Source organism: Melanotaenia boesemani, chromosome 24, assembly GCF_017639745.1.
Source record: "Melanotaenia boesemani isolate fMelBoe1 chromosome 24, fMelBoe1.pri, whole genome shotgun sequence".
Lineage (NCBI taxonomy): Eukaryota > Metazoa > Chordata > Actinopteri > Atheriniformes > Melanotaeniidae > Melanotaenia > Melanotaenia boesemani.
In genome coordinates, this window is record NC_055705.1 from 1,742,618 (window position 1) to 1,764,187 (window position 21,570).

At 44.8% G+C, this 21,570-nt stretch overlaps 3 protein-coding genes across 4 annotated transcripts in view; all 3 read left to right on the forward strand.

Annotated features, from left to right (window-relative positions):
• The window catches only part of LOC121635255 (NLR family CARD domain-containing protein 3-like), a 1,000,352-nt gene that overhangs the window by 785,706 nt on the left and 193,076 nt on the right, over window positions 1-21,570 (forward strand). The gene's annotated exons all lie outside the window — the stretch shown is intronic.
• Window positions 292-9,401, forward strand: f7l (coagulation factor VII, like). Its single transcript, XM_041978426.1, has 8 exons — window positions 292-405; window positions 4,614-4,777; window positions 4,855-4,879; window positions 4,964-5,077; window positions 5,164-5,304; window positions 7,066-7,154; window positions 8,484-8,604; window positions 8,740-9,401. The coding sequence occupies exons 1-8, from the start codon at window positions 318-320 to the stop codon at window positions 9,285-9,287; spliced, it is 1,290 nt and encodes a 429-aa protein (XP_041834360.1). The 5' UTR covers window positions 292-317; the 3' UTR covers window positions 9,288-9,401.
• Window positions 10,967-21,570, forward strand: part of f7 (coagulation factor VII) — a 29,915-nt gene continuing 19,311 nt past the window's right edge. For both annotated transcript variants that reach the window (XM_041978423.1, XM_041978424.1), the window contains exon 1: window positions 10,967-11,074. In XM_041978423.1, the coding sequence (XP_041834357.1) occupies window positions 11,002-11,074 (73 nt within the window). In that variant the 5' untranslated portion in view covers window positions 10,967-11,001. The remainder of the gene's footprint in view (window positions 11,075-21,570) is intronic.

Consider the following 21,570-nt stretch of genomic DNA (forward strand, 5'->3'; position numbering starts at 1 on the left):
TGTTGCCTTTAAACAACCTGAATAAATTTACCTGTATTTTGTTTTTGGTACCAGCTAGTTTTCATTTAAATGGTTCAATAAAAACTAAAGAGTATGTTACAGGGAAAGGGGATTTTCTGAGGTTTAGTTTACCATGTTTGTGAAAAAGCATTTTAATTTAGAACATAGGGGGAAGCAAACAGGTTTATAAGTAAACAAATTGGCGTCTTTCCACCTGGAGCCAGAAAGAAAACTCCACCAAAAGCTGATGACACATCAGTGTTTTGCTGTTGGGGGGTTTGTTTGTGTCCAACTTCTGACCTTTGATCAGAACAAACATGGCGTCTATCTGCAGAGAAGCGAAGAGCGTCTTCTTCTTACTACTCCTCATCAATTCTATCCCAGCATGCACTGGGATCCCAGAAGGTCAGTCATGTTCTTTTACCTTCTTCCACTCTTCTTCATCATCGTCATGTGTCTTCATCCATGGAGGACACCGAGTTTGAGTGTCACTAGTTGTACTCAAATTCAAGCTCAGGCTTCATGTTAATCTTTTTTAAATGACTTGTACAACATCATAGAGATAAATATTTAATATTTATCTGCTCTAAACTATTTTTATCTAGCAGCTTTTGGTTGTTGCCCAACCAAAAATTAATATAGAATATAGTCATATTCTTTTACTCAAAATACATTAAAAAGTCTAATTTTATTGTCCTTAAAGTGAAATAATGTTTTCCCCTTTCAAACGTTTTGTTATTCTTAATTTTAAAAAAGTTGATAAATTATAAAATGCTAACTTGGAATTGGCCCAAGTGGGACCATTTTAGTCCTAATTTAGCAGGAATAAAATTTTAACAAACAAAGCAAAATAAAATCGCTTTTACATATCAACACTATATTAATTTAGTTGGTCAGTATTAAAAATGTAATTTAATTAAAACATAAAATGGCTAATTTTACTTCTGTTGACCTCATCTGAATTTCTGCTCAGGAACATTGCTAGCTTTGTCTACAACAAAACTAATCTTCTATAAATCACTGTCAATTTAACTGGTTTATGGTTTATTACACATTAATTCAATGTTTTGCTATTTAAAAAAAAATGGTCAAAGGACCAGAAAATGCTAATATCCTAACAACAGCATCCATTAACATGTTAACTTGCTAAGTTAGCATGTTAATGAACAGGGTTGCTAACAATTCCATAAAACGCTGGACTTTCCTGTAAATTAGAACACATTAAAAAACAAAGAATAACATTTCTTTTTTTAACTGATAGGGAAAATACTTCAGTGGAGGTTTGCTGGAGATAAATATGACAAAAAAGACTTTTTAGATAAACTTTCCTTTCTTACTGCAAAATTACTGACGTTTGACACATGAAACAGAGAACGGTTTTCCTATTGGCTGTGACTTACAATCAATAAGAAACACTGCAAGACGCCACGAGTAACCTGACAACTGCAGTGCCATGAGCGAACAACATGCTAACTTGCTCCTGTTAAACATTTTTGTGATATTCAGAAGAGTCCTGTTGTCTGGCTGCTGGTTGCAAACCCACTGAGGGACTAAGAAAGGTTTCTTTTTATTTATGCCACAAACTCAGTGGGTTTCATATAGTTTGTGGTACATCACTAACACTCTGTGGTATTCTGGTTCTTTAAAAGAGTTGTCTTCGTTTCCACTGTCCCGTCATGAAGATCAGAACAGGGTCTGAACTGAACATTTAATTCAGTCTGTTGGCTTCTTTAGGTGTTTTTCATGTAAAAAGTAGTTCCAGGGTGATGTTCAGCACGATGTAAAAAGTAGTTCCAGGGTGATGTTCGGCACGGTGTAAAAAGTAGTTCCAGGGTGGTGTTCAGCACGGTGTAAAAAGTAGTTCCAGGGTGGTGTTCAGCACGGTGTAAAAAGTAGTTCCAGGGTGGTGTTCGGCACGATGTAAAAAGTAGTTCCAGGGTGATGTTCGGCACGGTGTAAAAAGTAGTTCCAGGGTGATGTTCGGCACGGTGTAAAAAGTAGTTCCAGGGTGGTGTTCAGCACGGTGTAAAAAGTAGTTCCAGGGTGGTGTTCGGCACGGTGTAAAAAGTAGTTCCAGGGTGGTGTTCGGCACGGTGTAAAAAGTAGTTCCAGGGTGGTGTTCGGCACGGTGTAAAAAGTAGTTCCAGGATGATGTTCGGCACGGTGTAAAAAGTAGTTCCAGGGTGGTGTTCAGCATGGTGTAAAAAGTAGTTCCAGGGTGGTGTTCGGCACGATGTAAAAAGTAGTTCCAGGGTGGTGTTCGGCATGGTGTAAAAAGTAGTTCCAGGGTGGTGTTCAGCATGGTGTAAAAAGTAGTTCCAGGGCGGTGTTCAGCACGGTGTAAAAAGTAGTTCCAGGGTGATGTTCAGCACGGTGTAAAAAGTAGTTCCAGGGTGATGTTCAGCACGGTGTAAAAAGTAGTTCCAGGGTGATGTTCAGCATGGTGTAAAAAGTAGTTCCAGGGTGGTGTTCAGCACGGTGTAAAAAGTAGTTCCAGGGTGATGTTCAGCACGGTGTAAAAAGTAGTTCCAGGGTGATGTTCAGCACGGTGTAAAAAGTAGTTCCAGGGTGATGTTGGTGTAAAAAGTAGTTCCAGGGTGATGTTCAGCACGGTGTAAAAAGTAGTTCCAGGGTGATGTTCAGCATGGTGTAAAAAATAGTTCCAGGGTGATGTTCAGCATGGTGTAAAAAATAGTTCCAGGGTGGTGTTCAGCATGATGTAAAAAGTAGTTCCAGGGTGGTGTTCAGCATGGTGTAAAAAATAGTTCCAGGGTGGTGTTCGGCACGGTGTAAAAAGTAGTTCCAGGGTGGTGTTCAGCACGGTGTAAAAAGTAGTTCCAGGGTGATGTTCAGCATGGTGTAAAAAGTAGTTCCAGGGTGGTGTTCAGCACGGTGTAAAAAGTAGTTCCAGGGTGGTGTTCGGCATGGTGTAAAAAGTAGTTCCAGGGTGGTGTTTGGCATGGTGTAAAAAGTAGTTCCAGGGTGGTGTTCAGCACGGTGTAAAAAGTAGTTCCAGGGTGATGTTCAGCATGGTGTAAAAAGTAGTTCCAGGGTGGTGTTCAGCATGGTGTAAAAAGTAGTTCCAGGGTGGTGTTCAGCATGGTGTAGCATCTCTTCTTCTAACATGTCTGGAAACATCTGGGAAGTGAGGAGACCAGTTGCTGGAGTTTTAGGAGAGGAATGTCGTCCCATTCTGGTCTGATGCAGGATTCTAGCTGCTCTACAGTCCTGGACTTTGGTTGCTGGATTTCTGCTTCCATGATGCTCCAGATGTTGTGTACTGGTGGAAGGTCTGGACTGCAGGCAGGCCAGTTCAGCAGCCGGACTCTTCTCCTGTGAAGCCATGCTGCTGTGATGGATGCAGGATGTGGTTCAGCATCGTCTTGCTGAAACCTGCAAGGCCTTCCCTGAAAGAGACGTTGTCTGGATGGGAGCAGATGTTGCTCTAAAACCTCCATGTACTTTTCAGCATTGATGGAGCTTCACAGATGTGGAAGCTGCCCACGCCATAGGCACTAATGCAGCCCCATCCCATCAGAGATGCAGCTTTTCACCTGTCCACTGATAACAAGCTGGATGCTCCCTCTCCTCTTTAGTCTGCAGGACACGCCGTCCATGCTTTCCACAAACTAGTTCACATCTTCATCCAGGTTTCCACTTTGCCTCAGACCGTTTTAAATGAGCTTTGGACCAGAGAAGACGGAAGAAGCTGGTTCTGGATCCTGTTCACATCTGGCTTCTTCTCTGCATGATGGAGCTTTAACCTGCATTTGTGGGTTTCAGGGTGAACTGTGTCCACAGACAGTGGTTTCTGGAAGTCTTCCTGAGTCCATGCAGTGGTTTCCAGTAGAGAATCATGTCTGCTTTTAATACAGAAAATCACCAGCATCCAGCCTTGTCCCAACACACAGAGATTCCTCCAAATTCTCTTAATCTTCTGATGATGTTCTACACTGTAGATGGAAAATCTTCAAAGTCTGAGGAACATTTTTCTGAAATTGTTCCAGTTTTACATCCAGTTTGTCTCAGATTGGTGAAGCTCTGTCCATCTTTCCATCTGAGAGACTCTGCCTCTCTGAAATGCTCCTTTTATACCCAGTCATGTTACTGACCTGTTACCAGTTAACCTGATTAGTTGTTAAATGCTCCTCCAGGTGTTTCTGGTTTGTACCAGGTACTTTTCCAGCCTTTTGTTGCTCCTGTTCCAACTTTTTCCATCAGATTCACTATCAGCTCATATTTTCATCTCATGGTGAAACATCTCCGTTTCATCTGATGTGTTGTTTATCTTCTACTGGGAATAAAATATATTTCTAAATTATTTAGTTCTGTTATTTACATTTTTATTTCCTTTTTGGAATGTGGGTTACAATAACAGAGAATTTTGTTTTCCCAGAGCCTCAATTGGCTCCTGACAGGTACAATCCTCCACATCTTAATGTGTACTTAACTGTAAAACCACGACAAGCAAAATGATAAATCCTTAAATCTGAGAAATATTTTGACATTTTTGCTGTGAAGGATCAACCAGCCCTCTGAGCTTTCTTCCAAATTTCATGCTGTCATCGACGATATGAAGAGTACCCTCTGGTTTGTTCTTCATTTCTGTAAAGGACTGTTCATGGACAGACCTGAAGCCAGCATCTTCCTGCATCGCACTCGTCGGGCAAACTTTCTGCTGGAGGAGATGAGACAGGGAAACCTAGAGCGAGAATGTATCGAGGAGAAATGTTCCTACGAGGAGGCCAGAGAGATCTTTGCCCTGCCACAGCAGCTGGTAAGTCCAGACTTATTTTGAAGGTCTTTACATGGACATAATCTTTATCGCTTTATTAACTAGTTTCTTCTACCCAGGAGAACTTCTGGAGGAAGTACACAGGTAATGAGTCGAAGCAATCTGCAGAACACTGAGGATGCCTCGTGTGTTGATGCCGTCTGAAGCCTCTAATGTTTCCTGTTTCAGCTGTAGATCACTGCTTATCGTCCCCCTGTAAGAACGGAGCAACCTGCACTCGTCACATCGACAGCTACATCTGCAAATGCCCTCCTGGTTTCCATGGACACAACTGTGATAAAGGTAGGAGCCAGAAACCCGCCCAGAGGCTGACTGTACCTGTAAACGCTGTACTTCCTGTCGGAGCTGCTATGTGCGTCTCGTTGCAGTGCGTTCAACCTTCAATGGCTGTCGCTTTAGAAATGGAGGGTGTGAACATTTCTGCAGAGAGCTTCCGGATCGTTCTCCCAGCTGTTTCTGTGCACCAGGATACGGTCTGGACCAGGACAACAATACCTGCCTGCCCAAAGGTCTGATCTGGTTTATACTCGATAGTTACGAGCTGAAAAACAGTAAATCCCCATACATGGACACAAATTGAAGTTGTCGCCTTATAAGTGGCTTTTTTTTTCCTTTAAATTTGTGACTAATGTGTATCAAAATGTTCTACAGCAGATTTTAATGATCCCCATTTATTCACTTTGGGATCTGGTTTAACAAATTTGGGTTTTCAGGCTCCCAAAACATCAGTTCCATGTAAAAAAAAAAAAAAAGTCCAGATGATTTAAAAGAAACTTGAGCAGACACACTTTGACCCGTCTCTGTGTCAACATCTCAATGGATCTGAATAGTCGAAGGAGGACCCACAGCGCTCTTTAGATGCACCAAAAGACTGTACAGAGACAGCTAGAGGAGAAAGCAGCGTATCATAGTATCATGGTAAGCTGCTCTGGAGTCTTTAGCCTCAGTAATGTCCTACGTTAAATGCAAGTACGGACGGGACCTTCTGTTCGTCTCCTGCGTCCATTATGTATGTATTTCAGTCCATTTTCAGTGAGCTTACAGATGCATACCCAGACGTCACAAACACAGCAGTACCCCTGGAAACCATGGGGGCAGTGTTGCACCGTGGTAATGCTACACATGTGACCAGTGAAAGGAAGAAAGAAGAAGACTCCTCACACGATTCTCATCCATCGTCACCGGATTCGTCGGCTACATGCATCATCGTGGTGCACCGCCCTACAAATCCACACTTCATTTGGGCTCAGACGAATCGATTGGGGTGATGCATCCTTCGTGGCTACTTTTCTCCCAGAATTCATTGCGCACAAGATGGTGTCGAATGAGCAACCGAGCTCAGAAGACGACGTTTTAGGTTTTAATAAAGTTTTGTTAAAAAAAATATATATATTTCTAACTACACTTCGGTAGAAACATTACAAAACTAAGCACTTTAAAAATGGTGACATTAAGTTCTGTAATATTTGATATTTGTGGATTTTTAAGGTGTTGAAGTGTGTACCGGCTGGAAAACAGCAGAGCCTCAGACCATTTTTTATTTATTGTTTAACATTATTACCCGGTCGGTGTTAACGTTCACTGAAGGGTCCTATGATATGCAAACAGTAATTTCAGAGGTTTAAGCGATTCAGCGTCCTGTGTTGTTGCTATAGGAAATGCTTGGCTAGGTAGGCTGTCCCATTTCACAAACATTAAGCGTACTTCGCTTCGTTTGGCCCTGAATTGGGACACAGCTTGTGTTTGCTGTTGTACTTTGCTGTTGAAACTGATGTAGGAACTCGGAAGTAGACTCTGAACTCTGCACTGCCCTCTAGTGGAGGTGTAAACTAATAACCATGCCAACGTAAAGCACATAGAGGGTATGTGGACAGAGACGGCTGACAGCTATTGACATGGATGTACCTATTGACCTACATAAAGTGAGCATAAATGTGGCTTTAGCTGGTAATGATTGGGTTGGTGATCCCTTCACCCTCTAAACCTCAAATTTACCCACGCTTAGTGGGTGTTTGGTTCCTCGATGGGAGAATATTAACCTTAAGCACTATGAAGAAGCCCGAGCTGGATCTGAAATTAAAGCTCTAAAATATTTTTGTATAATATTTTGTATAACCTCGTATAACCTTTCACACTTCCTGTGGTGTGGACATAAGCCAATGAGTTGCAAGATTTCAGAAAATGTTGCTTCATTCATACTTTTTCTTCCTCTTTCTTCCCTAGCAACATGCTAACTTAACTTTCTGTGTTTCTTTTGTTAACTGATTTAGAAAGCATCGTCTGTGGAAGACCACAGATAAATTTTGCCCCGAGAGTTGTTAACGGGGAGATCTGTCCCAAAGGACATTGTCCATGGCAGGTAAATCCTCCACTCCGGTCAAATGAACTAATATAGACGATGTTCTGCCAGAAAGGTTTGACATTCAGCTGGAAAATGTGACTTCATGTTTGTGTATAGTTCTGTGCAGTAGCTTGATGGTGTATATTTGGTCTGAGCAGTTTGTTCTGCGTCCCAGTCTGAACCCTCTTAGAAAAACTTCCTGCTGTGTCTTTAAGAAGTCGCCGGGATAGTTGTCCAGACTTCTTGAAGGACCTTCCTCTTTGGACAGTGGATGGTGATATCCTTCCCAGACTAACAGACCTTTGAGGCTGATGTTAATGTTTGGTTGTTAGTTCAAGTTTCTCCCAGTGGTGCTCCATAATTCCTGTTTTTCATTACAAATTTGATTAAATATCATTAACTTTCCTTGGGCGCGTGATAAATTGTTAATATCTGAACTAGTTCCTAACCTCACCTAGTTTTCAGGAATAGTTCTCCAGACTTCTTGAAGGACTTTCCAAAGTGTTTCTGGTGTCCTGTTTTCTGTCCAGATGATCCCACACTAGTTCAATAATGCTGAGGTCCAGGTTCTCGGGAGGATCCATCCCTCCATTAGACCAGTTTCCACTGATCTTCAGTCCAGTTCTTGTATCATGTGACTTACCTCAGCCTTCTTGACAGCCACGTTTCCATGGAAACCATTTCTGATGAGGCTTCGGCCAGCAGTAGATGGATCACCTGAAGGTCCAGATGCATTACTCAGGTCCCGGTTCAGGTCTTTGCTGGATTTCAGATCCTGTTCATCTGCTGTAGATAGTTTTTAGTCCTGACTCTTCTTCTGTCCTCCACGTGTCCAGTTTCTGCCTCCATACTGAGATACGCCAGGTTTCCAGCTACCAGCTCTGTGGGAATCACCTTGTTGCTGCTATAAAAGATGTTTCTTTGCAGCAGGTTGTTAGTGACAAAAACTTTAGTTGTCTGTTACATGTCGACACAACTCTGGTTCATCCCTTGAGTTAGGAGCCTTTTTTTGCCTGAACAATTCGTAGATCAGAGTAGCGTTCCTCTAAATGTGGTCAGGTACACGAACTGGATTGAAAGTGAGGGGAAAGGCAGGAAATGTCCAAAGAAAACTTTGAAAGCTGGAGAACTCTCGATAAAGACCACTTCAAAAGACTATGACAAAGAGGTGAAGACATGAGGACTGGATCAGGCAAAACACTGGTTCACAGTTTCTTTGGACCCTTAAGACCGTATTCACAGAACTTTCTCACGTTCTATGTGATTAAATATGTATTATTTCCTGTTATTAATTGTTGAGATTGATCTCTCCCTTGTCCAGTTATTTAATGACACCTCTTTGTTCAGGCTGTGCTGAATGAACATAACGCGTTCACCTGCGGCGCCATCGTCCTGTCGGATCTGTGGCTTTTAACTGCAGCTCACTGCATTTGGCAGAAACCAGTCGCCATCTTCCATGTCATAGTGGGTAAGAAGTGTGAGATTTCTTTTTCTTTCAGTAGCTGGGACTTGTATTTTATCCTGTTCTGTAAACTAAGTTCATACATGAAATAACAGGTACCAGAAACAATGGACGAACTTAATAAATGCTGTCCATGTGAAGGTAAACACGACCTTAAGGAGATCGAGAAGACGGAGCAGCAGCGCCGAGTGCTCCAGGTTTTTATCCACCCCGACTACAACACCACCACCTACGACAGCGACCTGGCCCTCCTGAAGCTTTTCCGACCCATCAAACTTAACCGCTACGTGATGCCCATTTGCCTGCCCGCCCGGAACAGCACCTTTACCCGAACGCTGGCCACCATCCGCCACTCCACGGTGTCCGGATGGGGCCGCCTGGTCCAGTTCGGCCCCTCTGCCAGATTCCTACAGCGCCTGGTGCTGCCGAAGGTCCCGCTGCAGGAGTGCCGCCTCCACACCAACCTCAGCATCACCAGGAACATGCTGTGCGCCGGGCTGAAGACGGGCGGCTCGGACACCTGCCAGGGGGACAGCGGCGGCCCGCTGGTCACGCGCTACAAGAAAACCTGGTTCCTGACAGGCGTGGTGAGCTGGGGGAAGGGGTGCGCCAAGGAAAACATGTACGGTGTCTACGCTAAAGTCAGCAACTTCCTGGACTGGATCGAGGACACAATGACCATCGGTTGAAACTGGCTCAGGTCAAAGCTGCGATGAGGTCAAATATAATCCAGGAATAGAAAAGCAGCAATAAATGTCAGTGTGTTACTATTTAATTACAATAAATGCTCATTACAAGCCAAACAAACTGGTTTTCATGTTTTACTACCACCTTTATCCAACATTTAGACTTTTAAGGCCCATTTATGGGTCTTGAAAGTCCACAGAAGATGGACCATCTTCTGTGTCGGCTACGTACGTAATTTGGTCCGATTTTAGGGAGCTTAGTGATTCGTTGCTTGTAGCAGAAGACGGAGCAATACCACCAGAAATAGCAGGGAAAGGGTAACCAGGGAAAGAATAAACCAGAGAAGAAGAAGAGGAACAGGAAAGGAACAAAAAGCAGAAGAAGAATGAAGACGAGCACAACAACTGAGCTTCAGAAGAAAGACTGTATGCGAATGTTTAGGGTGTGTTGGGCGGTTGGAAACAACTTTATAGCGACGCATTACCGCCACAGCCAGGGTCAAAAGAGGCATGAAAGAATGAAGGCGGCGACGTATGACGGAACTGAGCTGAAATGAGCCTTTAGAAATTCAACCAATAAAAAGTGTGAAAGCATCTGTTTCCATCAGTTCCTCTTGTGCCAGAAATGACCAACTTTATTAAAAATAACCCTTTTATCAATTTATTATCATTGCCAATTGTTAGATCAGCGAGCACCTCTGAGTACCTCCTCCCCCACCTCGTTGTTGTTGTTGATAATAAAGGCGAAGGCAGAAATCATATTAACCCACAACTGAATCAGCAGCTTCTTCTACAAGCTCATTTTTCTGTTATTTCCATTTATATGTTCCTATGTTTGTAATAATTTTTGCTTTTTCCTTTTATTACTTTCACTCTGAATTAGACAGAGGAAAGACTGAAAACAACAAAGTAATTTAGGCTCATATTTTATTACATCAACATTTTTTCCATCAAATAATTATTCTTTATAAAAGAAAACCTATTAAAAATGATTAAAAATATATTTTTGTTATGTCATCCAAGAAAGGTAGATGATTTGTTTATAACTAAATTAAACTAACAATTAAGTTAGTTAAGCTAATTGAAAACCTGCCAATAAAATAACTTAATAAAAAAATAAGTAAAATAAAACAAGAATATTTTTATAATAAAACATAATGGAGATAAAAAACTTTTCTCAAAAAGCCTGATGTATTATTTTTACTGTTATTCCAGTTAATGATGATTTTATTCAGTTAAGAATCATTATTGGATCATGATCTAAAGTAGTTTTGATTCTTGATTAAAAACTGTTAAAAAATTTAAATATTAAAATGTTAACTATCATCATGTTATAACTTTAATATCACAATTTGCATTGAAATAATAAAAACAGATTAAAGATTTTTTTTGACAAAGGCTTTAATTTACTTTCACTTTACTATTAATAACTATCTGGATTAAAATGATGTTTTTTTTTTTTTTTTACTTTATTTTACACTTTTCTTGGACTTTTAAAACATCTTTGAGAAAACACCAGAGCTCCATCAGAGTTAGTGGAAAAAAAATTTTCCAGACTGGGTCGGTGGGTAAAACCAGTTTTCATGATGACGGCAGAAGTCAGTTTGGATTTCATCGCTGGGTGGGTCTCCATGGCAACATGTGACCAGCAGCATGATGGGAGAAGGGCAGACTTTGTACCTTCAGATCAACAAAGACAAAGGACAGCAGCTTCCTGATGAAATCAGCCATGTCGCTGAGAGTCTTCATCACCCTCGTCTTCAGCGTCCATAGCTGCCAGCCGGCTTCAGGTGAGGAAAGTCCGAACAGCGTCCACCCACCTGCTAATTCAGCAAAGTTCAGCCGTCGTGAAGTTAAATGTATGGATTTATTTTTTCATGTTTGCTGACGAGTTCACCAGCTGGTGCTCCGCAGGCTAAATGCTAACATGTTAACGGGACATAAACATTTGTTGGCCTTTGGACTTAAGGGAGAATATTAACCTCATGGTGGCGCTAGAGGGAACGTAGGAATGCAGCATTCACGTCAACCAGTTTCTGCTTAGGTTTATTTATGGTTGTGTAATAAAAACAAAATAAACCAGAGCTCATTTCAAGATGCTGACAACCAACGTTAGCATGACGACAGAAAAATGTGTTTAAAACTGAGTTTAAAGCATCATAGTGAAAACAATAATTCCTGAGGCGAAGTTTGTTAAAGAGGAAAAACATGGAGAAGACCAGGGGCCTCATTTATAAAGCTGGTGTACGTACAAAAACCGGCGTACGCCAGTTCTAGTCAAGTTTTGGGATTTCTAGTAACCGAACTTGGCGGGAGAATGTCCCTACCTCCACGGCAACTTCAACCCTGCCGTAGCCATACGCACAAAATCTGGAGAAACAGGAAACTGTGACACCACAAAGTCAACTATTACCTTTCTGTAAGGCTGGATCAGCTGAAAGTCGGACACAAGCGCAGGCTGAATGTGAAAAAGGGTTTTAATGCAGCTCGCACAGACTAAAGTAGCTACAAGACAATACAAAGATCTGCAGTGTGCTGAAGGCTTAAGTAGACTGGAGGACAGGTGTGACTTGTCAAGTTGATGAGGAGAGACGGCAGGTGAAGTCCGATGAGATGGGACAGAGGAATCCTGGGTAATGCAGTCTTAGGACCGGTGATGAGTAGGCTGGTGAAGTGGAGCGTACTGGTGCAGGTGGAGCAGGCATGACACTTTCACATCACATGTTATATATTAAAACTATTTACAAAAATGAATAAAGAGGCACACACAACAGAAAAATCTGGATTTACAAGAGAAAGTGAGATGTTACAACCGCTAAAATACCTTCTATCTTTTTTAAACAAAACGTACATGTTCTAAAACACATTCACACTAAATAATGGCTGCTGCCAACAATTGTCAGACAAATTAATCTTTACAATTAAAATAACATGGTCGCCGTGGAAACGTGCTTGTTATGCTTCAGACAAATGTTGTTTATTCAGTTCAGCATCATAGATTTAGTTAAAGCAATCTGTGAGCAGTGCATGCTGGGAATCCAGGAGGAGGAATTTGCAGTCAGTTTCCAGCTCTTATCGTGTAAGCACACATAGCTGTCAGCTCCTCAGTTTGGACAGTTCTTTCTCCTTTTGCTCAGGCAACTTCTGTAAGTAGTGTTTATTTTGTATTACCAGGCTACTTGAGAATTTTAATTTGTGTGAATGTTCAGACGGCCAAGATATTTATCGTGCTACCGCACCAGATTAGCTTTATACTTCTGTTGTTACTCGCTAATTTATTAGCTTGCATTATTATGATAATAGCTACGTAGCTCACCTAGCTAACGTACATTGTTGCTCCCACGCTGTGTTTATTTGTTTAGTAATACAATATTTTATGTACTGTGTTGCAGTTTTACAAAGTCTCAGTAAACTCTATGGAAGTTAATCTACCGAGTCCTGGTGTTTCTGAGAGTGTTTAAACTGATTGGAACAAAGGCCAAGACAGTAAAAAGACGGCAACAAGCTAACAGGAGATACAAGAATCGCAACTACACGGAGCTTCGTTTTTTTCAAGAGAAAGCTGTTACAGCGTCCAGGCAGCCTTGCTACAGCTGTCTTCTCCAGAAATCGAAAAACACAGCAAGCCACCATGTCACAACACGGCAGTAGTAGCAAAGGGGATAGAGATAACCAGGCTAAGTCTGAGCATTCAAGGAGCAGTCGCTCATCTGGCACATCAGCTAGCTCAAAAATTAGCATCGCCATTGCTAAGGCTAAGGCAAAGGCCGAAGCAGCACAAGCAAGAGCAGCACATTCAAAAAGGGAAATTGAACTTAAAGTTGAGCAGGCACGCATTAAGGCTAATCTTGATGCATTAAACGATGAAAAAGAAAAAGATGCTGCCATAGCAGAGGCAAATACTCTCGTAGCCGGCTTACAAGATATGGGCTTCGAAGTGCTCAGCGACATTAATAGCCCGGTTCCTCAAGCTATTAAAGACCAGCGCACCGCCGCCTTCATATCAGCACAAGCTAGCCTGCACAGCAAGCATCCATCTGCTATAATAGGAAGTGACAACGCTCTGGCAACCAAAGTTAACCCTTTAACACCCTGCCCACTCGACACAAGCCAAAACCCAGTTTCTTATGATGCCATCAGGCCACAAGCTCCTCAGGGCCCTCAGATGAGGGGAACGCCGCAACACTACTTCCCCCAGTCTGGCGGAACTCTTCCACAACAGAACCTCAGGCATGGTGTCTCATCTCCCACGCACCTTCCTGTTCATGGGATAGCCCATGGAGCTGGCCATGATCATTCTGCCACCACCGGAGACCTCATTAAATATCTTGCCCGCAGTCGCTTGGTGACTTCAGGCCTCACCACATACGATGATCAGCCAATGAACTACTGGGCCTGGAAAACATCATTCCTAAATGCCATCGCTGACCTAGATCTATCTGCTGCAGAAGAACTCGACCTCCTAACCAAGTATCTGGGAAAGGAGTCAGCAGAGCAGGTAAAGAGAATAAAATCTGTCAACATTAGGAATCCCACTACCGGACTGCGCATGGCATGGGAGCGTCTCGACGAGATATATGGCTCACCTGAAGCCGTCGAACAGGCTCTGTTCAGCAAACTAGAAAAGTTCCCGAAGGTTACAACAAAGGAGCCACAGAGACTCAGAGATCTGGCAGACCTGCTAACAGAGTTACAAGCAGCCAAGGAGGATGGCTACCTTGCTGGCTTGTCATACCTGGATACCTCAAGAGGAATTAAACCCATCATCGAAAAACTTCCGTATAACTTACAAGAAAAATGGCTATATCATGGAACAAGATTCAAGCAAGAACACTTTGTCAGTTTTCCACCTTTTTCCGTGTTAGTCAACTTTGTCTGTACAGAGGCAAGGGCTCGCACAGACCCAGGCTTTAACCTCTCTATACAAGCTCCAACAGAGAGGAAGAGTAACTGGGAGAGGCCAACAAAGACGTCTGTGTATGTTCAAAAGACACAGGTTTCAGGTGCCGCCAAGTTTGAGTCCAAGGGAGATAGAGAAAGAGCTGACCCAAACAAGCATTGCCCATTACACAATAAGCCCCATCCTCTGAGGAAGTGCAGAGGCTTTCGGGAGAAAAGCATTGATGACCGTAAACAGCTTTTAAAAGAACATTACATCTGCTTCCGCTGTTGCTCCTCCACTGAACATCTTGCAAAGAACTGTACTGTTGAGATAAAATGTGCAGAATGTGAAAGCACTGCTCATGTGTCAGCACTCCACCCCAACCCACATATCTGGAAATCCAAGTCGTCGCCTTCCTCCCCAAAGGAAAGCAGGGAGGAGGACAAAGCGGACAACCAGGAGGTCAAGTCGACATGCACTCAAGTATGTGGGGAAGGTCTGAGCGCCAGATCATGTGCAAAAATCTGCCTTGTAAGCGTGTTTCCAAATGGACGCAGGGAAGAGTCTAAGAGAATGTACGCCATATTGGATGAGCAGAGCAATCGATCACTTGCTCGATCAGAGTTCTTCGATGTCTTTCAGGTCGCCACATGCTCTTACCCCTTTACACTCAAGACCTGCGCGGGACGCACAGAGACAGCGGGGAGGAGAGCTAGTGGTTACACCGTGGAGCCAGTTGACAGGAGACTGAGCATCCCTTTGCCTACACTCCTGGAGTGTAATCAAATCCCTAATGCTCGCACCGAGATTCCTACACCTGACGCGGCTTACCATCATGCCCACCTGAAAAGCATTGCAGACAGAATACCACCCCTGGATCCAAATGCTAAGATACTCCTGCTTCTGGGTAGAGACATCTTACGGGTCCACAAGATCCGAGAGCAGATAAGCGGCCCAGGAGATGCTCCATTCGCTCAAAGGCTCGACCTAGGATGGGTCGTCATCGGCGACGTGTGCCTTGGAGGGGCCCACAGACCACTGGAAGTGAGAAGTTGTAAAACAGCCATCTTAGAGAATGGTCGTGCAAGTTATCTCCAGCCGTGTAGCAACCACATCCGAGTGAAGGAGGTATTTGGTCAAAACTCTGAACTTCGACACCATTCAGCACAAACCCCTACATGCAGCCAATTGGCATCCTCCACAGACAGCTTAGGGCGAACTGTTTTTGCTCGTACTTCCGACGACCACAGGTTTGCTCCATCCAAAGAAGATCTGGAGTTTCTGAGAATAATGGAAACTGAGTGCCATCAGGACACTTGCAAAAGTTGGGTTGCACCTTTGCCCTTTCGGTCACCGAGACAGCGGCTCCCTAACAACAGGAAACAGGCCCTTGACCGTTTAGTCTCGCTTCAGCGCTCATTGGAAAAGCGGCCACAGATGAAAGCCGATTTCTTAGAGTTTATGGAAAGGATGTTCAAGAAAGCACATGCGGAAGTAGCCCAATCACTGCAACCTGGACAAGAGTGCTGGTATCTGCCCCTGTTTGGCGTGTACCATCCCAGAAAACCCGATAAGATCCGTGTAGTCTTCGACAGCAGCGCGTCATACGAGGGAGTGTCTCTCAATGACGTTTTGCTCACCGGGCCTGACCTCAACAACAACTTGCTAGGCGTCCTTATGAGGTTCAGGAAGGAACAGGTGGCAATCACAGCTGACATCGAACACATGTTTCACTGCTTTATTGTGAGGGAGGATCACCGGGATTTTCTACGCTTCCTGTGGTACAGGAATAACGATCCTACATCCGATATCGTAGACTACAGAATGCGGGTCCACCTCTTCGGGAACAGTCCCTCGCCAGCTGTCGCTGTGTACGGCCTACGACGCGCAGCTGAGGAAGCAGAAGCTGACTATGGCAGTGACGCAAGAAGATACGTCGACCGCGAGTTCTACGTTGACGACGCTTTAAAGTCTTTCAGCACCGAAGAGGAAGCCATCGATGTCGTCACACGAGCACAGAAGATGCTATTAGCTTCTAACCTCAGACTACACAAAATTGCTTCAAATCGACCTGCTGTAATTGAGGCATTCCCTGTCGAAGATCGCTCCAAGAACGTCAACAGCCTTGATCTCTTCATCGATGACCTGCCTGTCCAACGCAGCCTTGGACTGTGCTGGAATATGCGTACAGACGCCTTCATTTTTCAGATAGCAGACGATCAGAAGCCGTTTACCCGTAGAGGGGTACTTTCAACAGTGAATAGCCTCTACGACCCCCTCGGATTTCTGGCACCCATTACGGTTCACGGCAGACTCATACTCAGGGAGCTCACTATGCAAGCGAAGGACTGGGACTTACCTCTTCCTAAGGACATGGAGATCGAGTGGACCAGATGGAAACAGTCACTTCAGGACCTACGGGAGCTCCAAATACCGCGCCCCTATACGTCTTTCTCCACTACAGACGCGCTGGGAAGAGAACTTTGTGTCTTTGCTGATGCATCAGTCAAAGCAATAGCAGCTGTGGCATACATTAAGGTCACAACCCACCAAAGGCAGGCTGAAGTTGGCTTCGTGTTCGGCAAGGCAAAGTTGGCTCCTCAGCCCAGCCTAACCATTCCAAGATTGGAGCTCTGTGCGGCTGTACTGGCTGTCGAGATCGCCGAGACTATAGTCACAGAGATGGACGCCACATTCGACTGCATTACCTACTACACCGACAGCAAGGTGGTACTGGGGTACATCCACAACCAGACAAGGAGATTTTATGTCTATGTACACAACAGAGTACAACGCATTCTCCAATCACCTTGTCCTGGTCGGTGGAAATATGTTCCAACACATCTTAATCCAGCCGACATTGGGTCAAGAACTGTTACGCCAGCCTCACTTGGCAGCACAGCATGGCTCAAGGGACCAGCCTTTCTTCATGACTCACCTGTACATCCGTCTGAAACCCAAGAAACATATGGTCTCGTCAACCCTGACATCGATTCTGAAGTGCGTCCTCAGGTGGTGACAAACCTCACACATGTTCCCAGAGATGTAGTACACCCACAGCGCTTTGAACGCTTCTCCAGATTTGACACTCTTCTCACAGCCGTAGCACACCTCATTCATGTAGCCCGTTCTTTTGCCCACTCCATCCAGAATAAATGTCAGGGGTGGCACCTTTGTCATCCTTCAGAAGAGGAGCTGTTAAAGGCTAAAGTATGCATTATAAAGAGTGTCCAGAATGAATGTTATGCAGAGGAACTGAAGCACATCAACTTAGGGTCCAACATCCCAGCTTCCAGCAGCCTGTGGAAGCTACATCCCATCATGGATCAGGATCAACTCCTAAGAGTAGGAGGCAGGATTGGCCAGGCAGGGCTGAGTGAGAATGAGACTCATCCTATCATCGTACCTGGCCGGCATCACCTAGCAAACCTGCTCGTGTCTCATTATCACAAGGCAATAAAGCACCAAGGGAGACATATGACCGAAGGTGCCATTCGAGCTGCAGGGTTCTGGCTCGTGGGTGGTAAACGCTGCATCAGCAGTTTGCTGTATAGATGCGTCATATGTAGAAAATTGAGGGGAAGGACAGAACGTCAGCAAATGGCAGCCCTGCCGGCAGAACGGCTACAAGTCGCACCTCCCTTCACCTACGTAGGCGTTGATGTTTTTGGACCGTGGGACATCGTCTCACGCCGTACAAGGGGAGGAGCCTCCAACTCCAAGCGGTGGGCCGTCATGTTCTCTTGTATGTGTTCGAGGGCAGTTCATATCGAGGTGATTGAGACCATGAGTTCCAGCAGCTTCATCAACGCTTTGAGGAGGTTCTTTGCAGTAAGGGGGCCCGCAAAGCCCCCAGACTGCGGAACTAATTTCATTGGGGCCTCCCACGAACTTGAAATGGATAAGACGAATCCAGGGTTTAATAGTGTGGAGCGGTACCTGGACACAGTGAGCTGCACCTGGGTGTTTAACCCTCCCCATGCGTCTCATATGGGTGGTGCATGGGAGAGGATGATTGGCATTGCTCGCCGCATTCTGGACTGTATGCTGCTTGAGCAGAGAAAGTCTCGCCTGACACACGAGATCATAACAACACTTATGGCTGAGGTGGCGGCCATCATGAACGCTAGACCGCTCATCCCGGTTTCATCAGACCCAGAATCACCTCTCATCCTCACTCCAGCGATGCTTCTGACCCTCAAGACGAGGGCCGTGCCTCCTCCCCCACCAGGCAGGTTTGGGGAGGCAGATCTCCTCAGAGAGGAGTGGAGACAAGTTCAAGCTCTGGCGGACATGTTTTGGAATCGCTGGAAGCATGAATATCTCAGAACGCTGCAGCTTCGGCACAAGTGGCAAGGACAACGGACAAGCCTTCAAAAAGGGGACATCGTCCTTCTAAAAGACAGCCTGGCAAAGAGGAACCAATGGCCTATGGGCATCATCACAAAGACCTTTCCTGGAGAAGATGGGCTGGTTCGGAAGGTTGAAGTGGAAGTTGTCAAAGATGGGCACAAAAAGACTTTCTTCCGCCCTGTCGCAGAAGTTGTTCTGCTCCTCTCTCCAAAGACTGATTCTGTTCGTAAATGTGGGCTCTCTTGAGACCCCAAGCGGGGAGTGTTATGCTTCAGACAAATGTTGTTTATTCAGTTCAGCATCATAGGTTTAGTTAAAGCAATCTGTGAGCAGTGCATGCTGGGAATCCAGGAGGAGGAGTTTGCAGTCAGTTTCCAGCTCTTCTCGTGTAAGCACACATAGCTGTCAGCTCCTCAGTTTGGACAGTTCTTTCTCCTTTTGCTCAGGCAACGTCTGTAAGTAGTGTTTATTTTGTATTACCAGGCTACTTGAGAATTTTAATTTGTGTGAATGTTCAGACGGCCAAGATATTTATCGTGCTACCGCACCAGATTAGCTTTATACTTCTGTTGTTACTCGCTAATTTATTAGCTTGCATTATTATGATAATAGCTACGTAGCTCACCTAGCTAACGTACATTGTTGCTCCCACGCTGTGTTTATTTGTTTAGTAATACAATATTTTATGTACTGTGTTGCAGTTTTACAAAGTCTCAGTAAACTCTATGGAAGTTAATCTACCGAGTCCTGGTGTTTCTGAGAGTGTTTAAACTGATTGGAACAAAGGCCAAGACAGTGCTCATCATCCAGGCTACAATCAGGGTATTTTCACCTGCAGTTATTCAGAAAATTGGTGGTTGGATATAAAAAGGCTACTCAATGCGCACAGTGGCTTATGTGGCTCTGCTGGACTATATGGCGCGAAACTCTGTAGTGAGTGGATTTTCGGAGACCAGCAAGACTTACTGAATGGCTCATGAACCAGTTCTGAATGCTGCATGCTGTGCTCTTGGTCTTCGGAGATGCTCTTAGACCTCTGAGATGCTCTCGGTCCTCTGCGATGCTCTCAGACTTCTGAGATGCTCTCGGTCCTCTGCAATGCTCTCAGACCTCTGTGATGCTCTCGGATGTCTGCAATGCTCTCGGTCCTCTGCGATGCTCTCGGACCTCTGCGATGCTCTCGGTCCTCTGCGATGCTCTCAGACCTCTGCGATGCTCTCAGACTTCTGCGATGCTCTTAGACCTCTGAGATGCTCTCGGATGTCTGCAATGCTCTCGGTCCTCTGCGATGCTCTCAGTCCTCTGCGATGCTCTCGGACCTCTGCGATGCTCTCAGACCTCTGAGATGCTCTCGGATGTCTGCAACGCTCTCGGTCCTCTGCGATGCTCTCAGTCCTCTGCGATGCTCTCGGACCTCTGCGATGCTCTCAGACCTCTGTGATGCTCTCGGTCCTCTGTGATGCTCTCAGTCCTCTGCGATGCTCTCAGACCTCTGCGATGCTCTCAGACCTCTGAGATGCTCTCGGATGTCTGCAATGCTCTCGGTCCTCTGCGATGCTGTCAGTCCTCTGCGATGCTCTCGGACCTCTGCAATGCTCTCAGACCTCTGTGATGCTCTCAGTCCTCTGCGATGCTCTCGGACCTCTGCGATGCTCTCAGTCCTCTGCGATGTTCTCAGACCTCTGCGATGCTCTCAGACCTCTGCGATGCTCCCAGACCTCTGAGATGCTCTCGGATGTCTGCAATGCTCTCGGTCCTCTGCGATGCTCTCAGTCCTCTGCGATGTTCTCAGACCTCTGCGATGCTCTCAGACCTCTGCGATGCTCCCAGACCTCTGAGATGGTCTCGGATGTCTGCAATGCTCTCGGTCCTCTGTGATGCTCTCAGTCCTCTGCGATGCTCTCGGACCTCTGCGATGCTCTCAGACCTCTGTGATGCTCTCAGTCCTCTGTGATGCTCTCGGTCCTCTGTGATGCTCTCAGTCCTCTGCGATGCTCTCAGTCCTCTGCGGTGCTCTCGGACGTCTGTGATTTGGGCCCAGTGTTACAGAGATGAACCAGGAGGAACCAGGCTGTGCCAGTCCCTCTGCAAGTGCTGCCAACACTGGGTTTTTGAGCAACCGACACCTTCCAGAGGGAAATTGCTAATTAAAAATTAAATCTGCTGTCATTAACCAAAGTATTTTCATTCTCGTTTAAATCATATGTGATTCAACATGTGGCTCATTGACCTGGGTCCACAGTAACTGAGGCGACTGCTTCATCTGCAGGATCTGCTCCGTATTCTGTTGTTGGAAACGAGGGTTCTGGGGACTAATGAAAGTAAAGGAACAGCAGTTTCCCTCTAGGATTAAATTTGTTTTGTTTTGTTTTTTTTGTTCATTTTCTAAATGAAAACAAAGGAATAAAAGAGCTGATCCTCCTCTCTGGCGTGTCTTCCCTCTGACACGGCGTTGATAGCATCTCCACCTGCTGCCCTTCTCCACCTTTCTGACTCTGGTGACGACCATGCTGTGCCCAACAATTAAACGTGGTCCATCAGGATCTCCTGAGCATCATGGAAATAACATGATGAGTAATTATTATAGGTGTTCACCTTCCAGCTGATTCTGATTCATGTGTGGGACGAGCATGCGCACACTTTTATAAATCTGGAAGTTTTTGTGTGCTTCATTTACTTTTCCCTGCATACGCCACCTGTAGTCTGCTTTGCTACACACGGTTTTAGAAATAAGGCCCCTGAACACAGAAAGGTTGGTCAAGCACTCAGAGATGCATCCTCACATCAGCTGAGAAATTCAGAATTATTTAGCCATCGAAAGTGTTTTTTTTTTTACTCTATTCAAAACTAAGCTTACAATGAAAACAAAGTAAACTCAGGGCTCATTTTATAAATTGGTACATTAATGTCCAACATTGTGAAACATCACCACCCACGTACATGCTACATGGCCGTGGTTTTTAGATAATACATCCACTTTCTGTTTTTATTGAGCCATAAAACAGCATTTCTGAACAGAAATCAGTCACGTCGCTGTCGTCATAGATGAAA

Bases quoted from the DNA above. Each gene is read 5' to 3' on its own strand.
- f7l (XM_041978426.1), top strand. From the start codon at position 318: ATGGCGTCTATCTGCAGAGAAGCGAAGAGCGTCTTCTTCTTACTACTC. The intron at 5,078-5,163 runs GTAGGAGCCAGA...GTCTCGTTGCAG, and splicing joins TGGACACAACTGTGATAAAG to TGCGTTCAACCTTCAATGGC. The intron at 8,605-8,739 runs GTAAGAAGTGTG...GTCCATGTGAAG, and splicing joins CATCTTCCATGTCATAGTGG to GTAAACACGACCTTAAGGAG.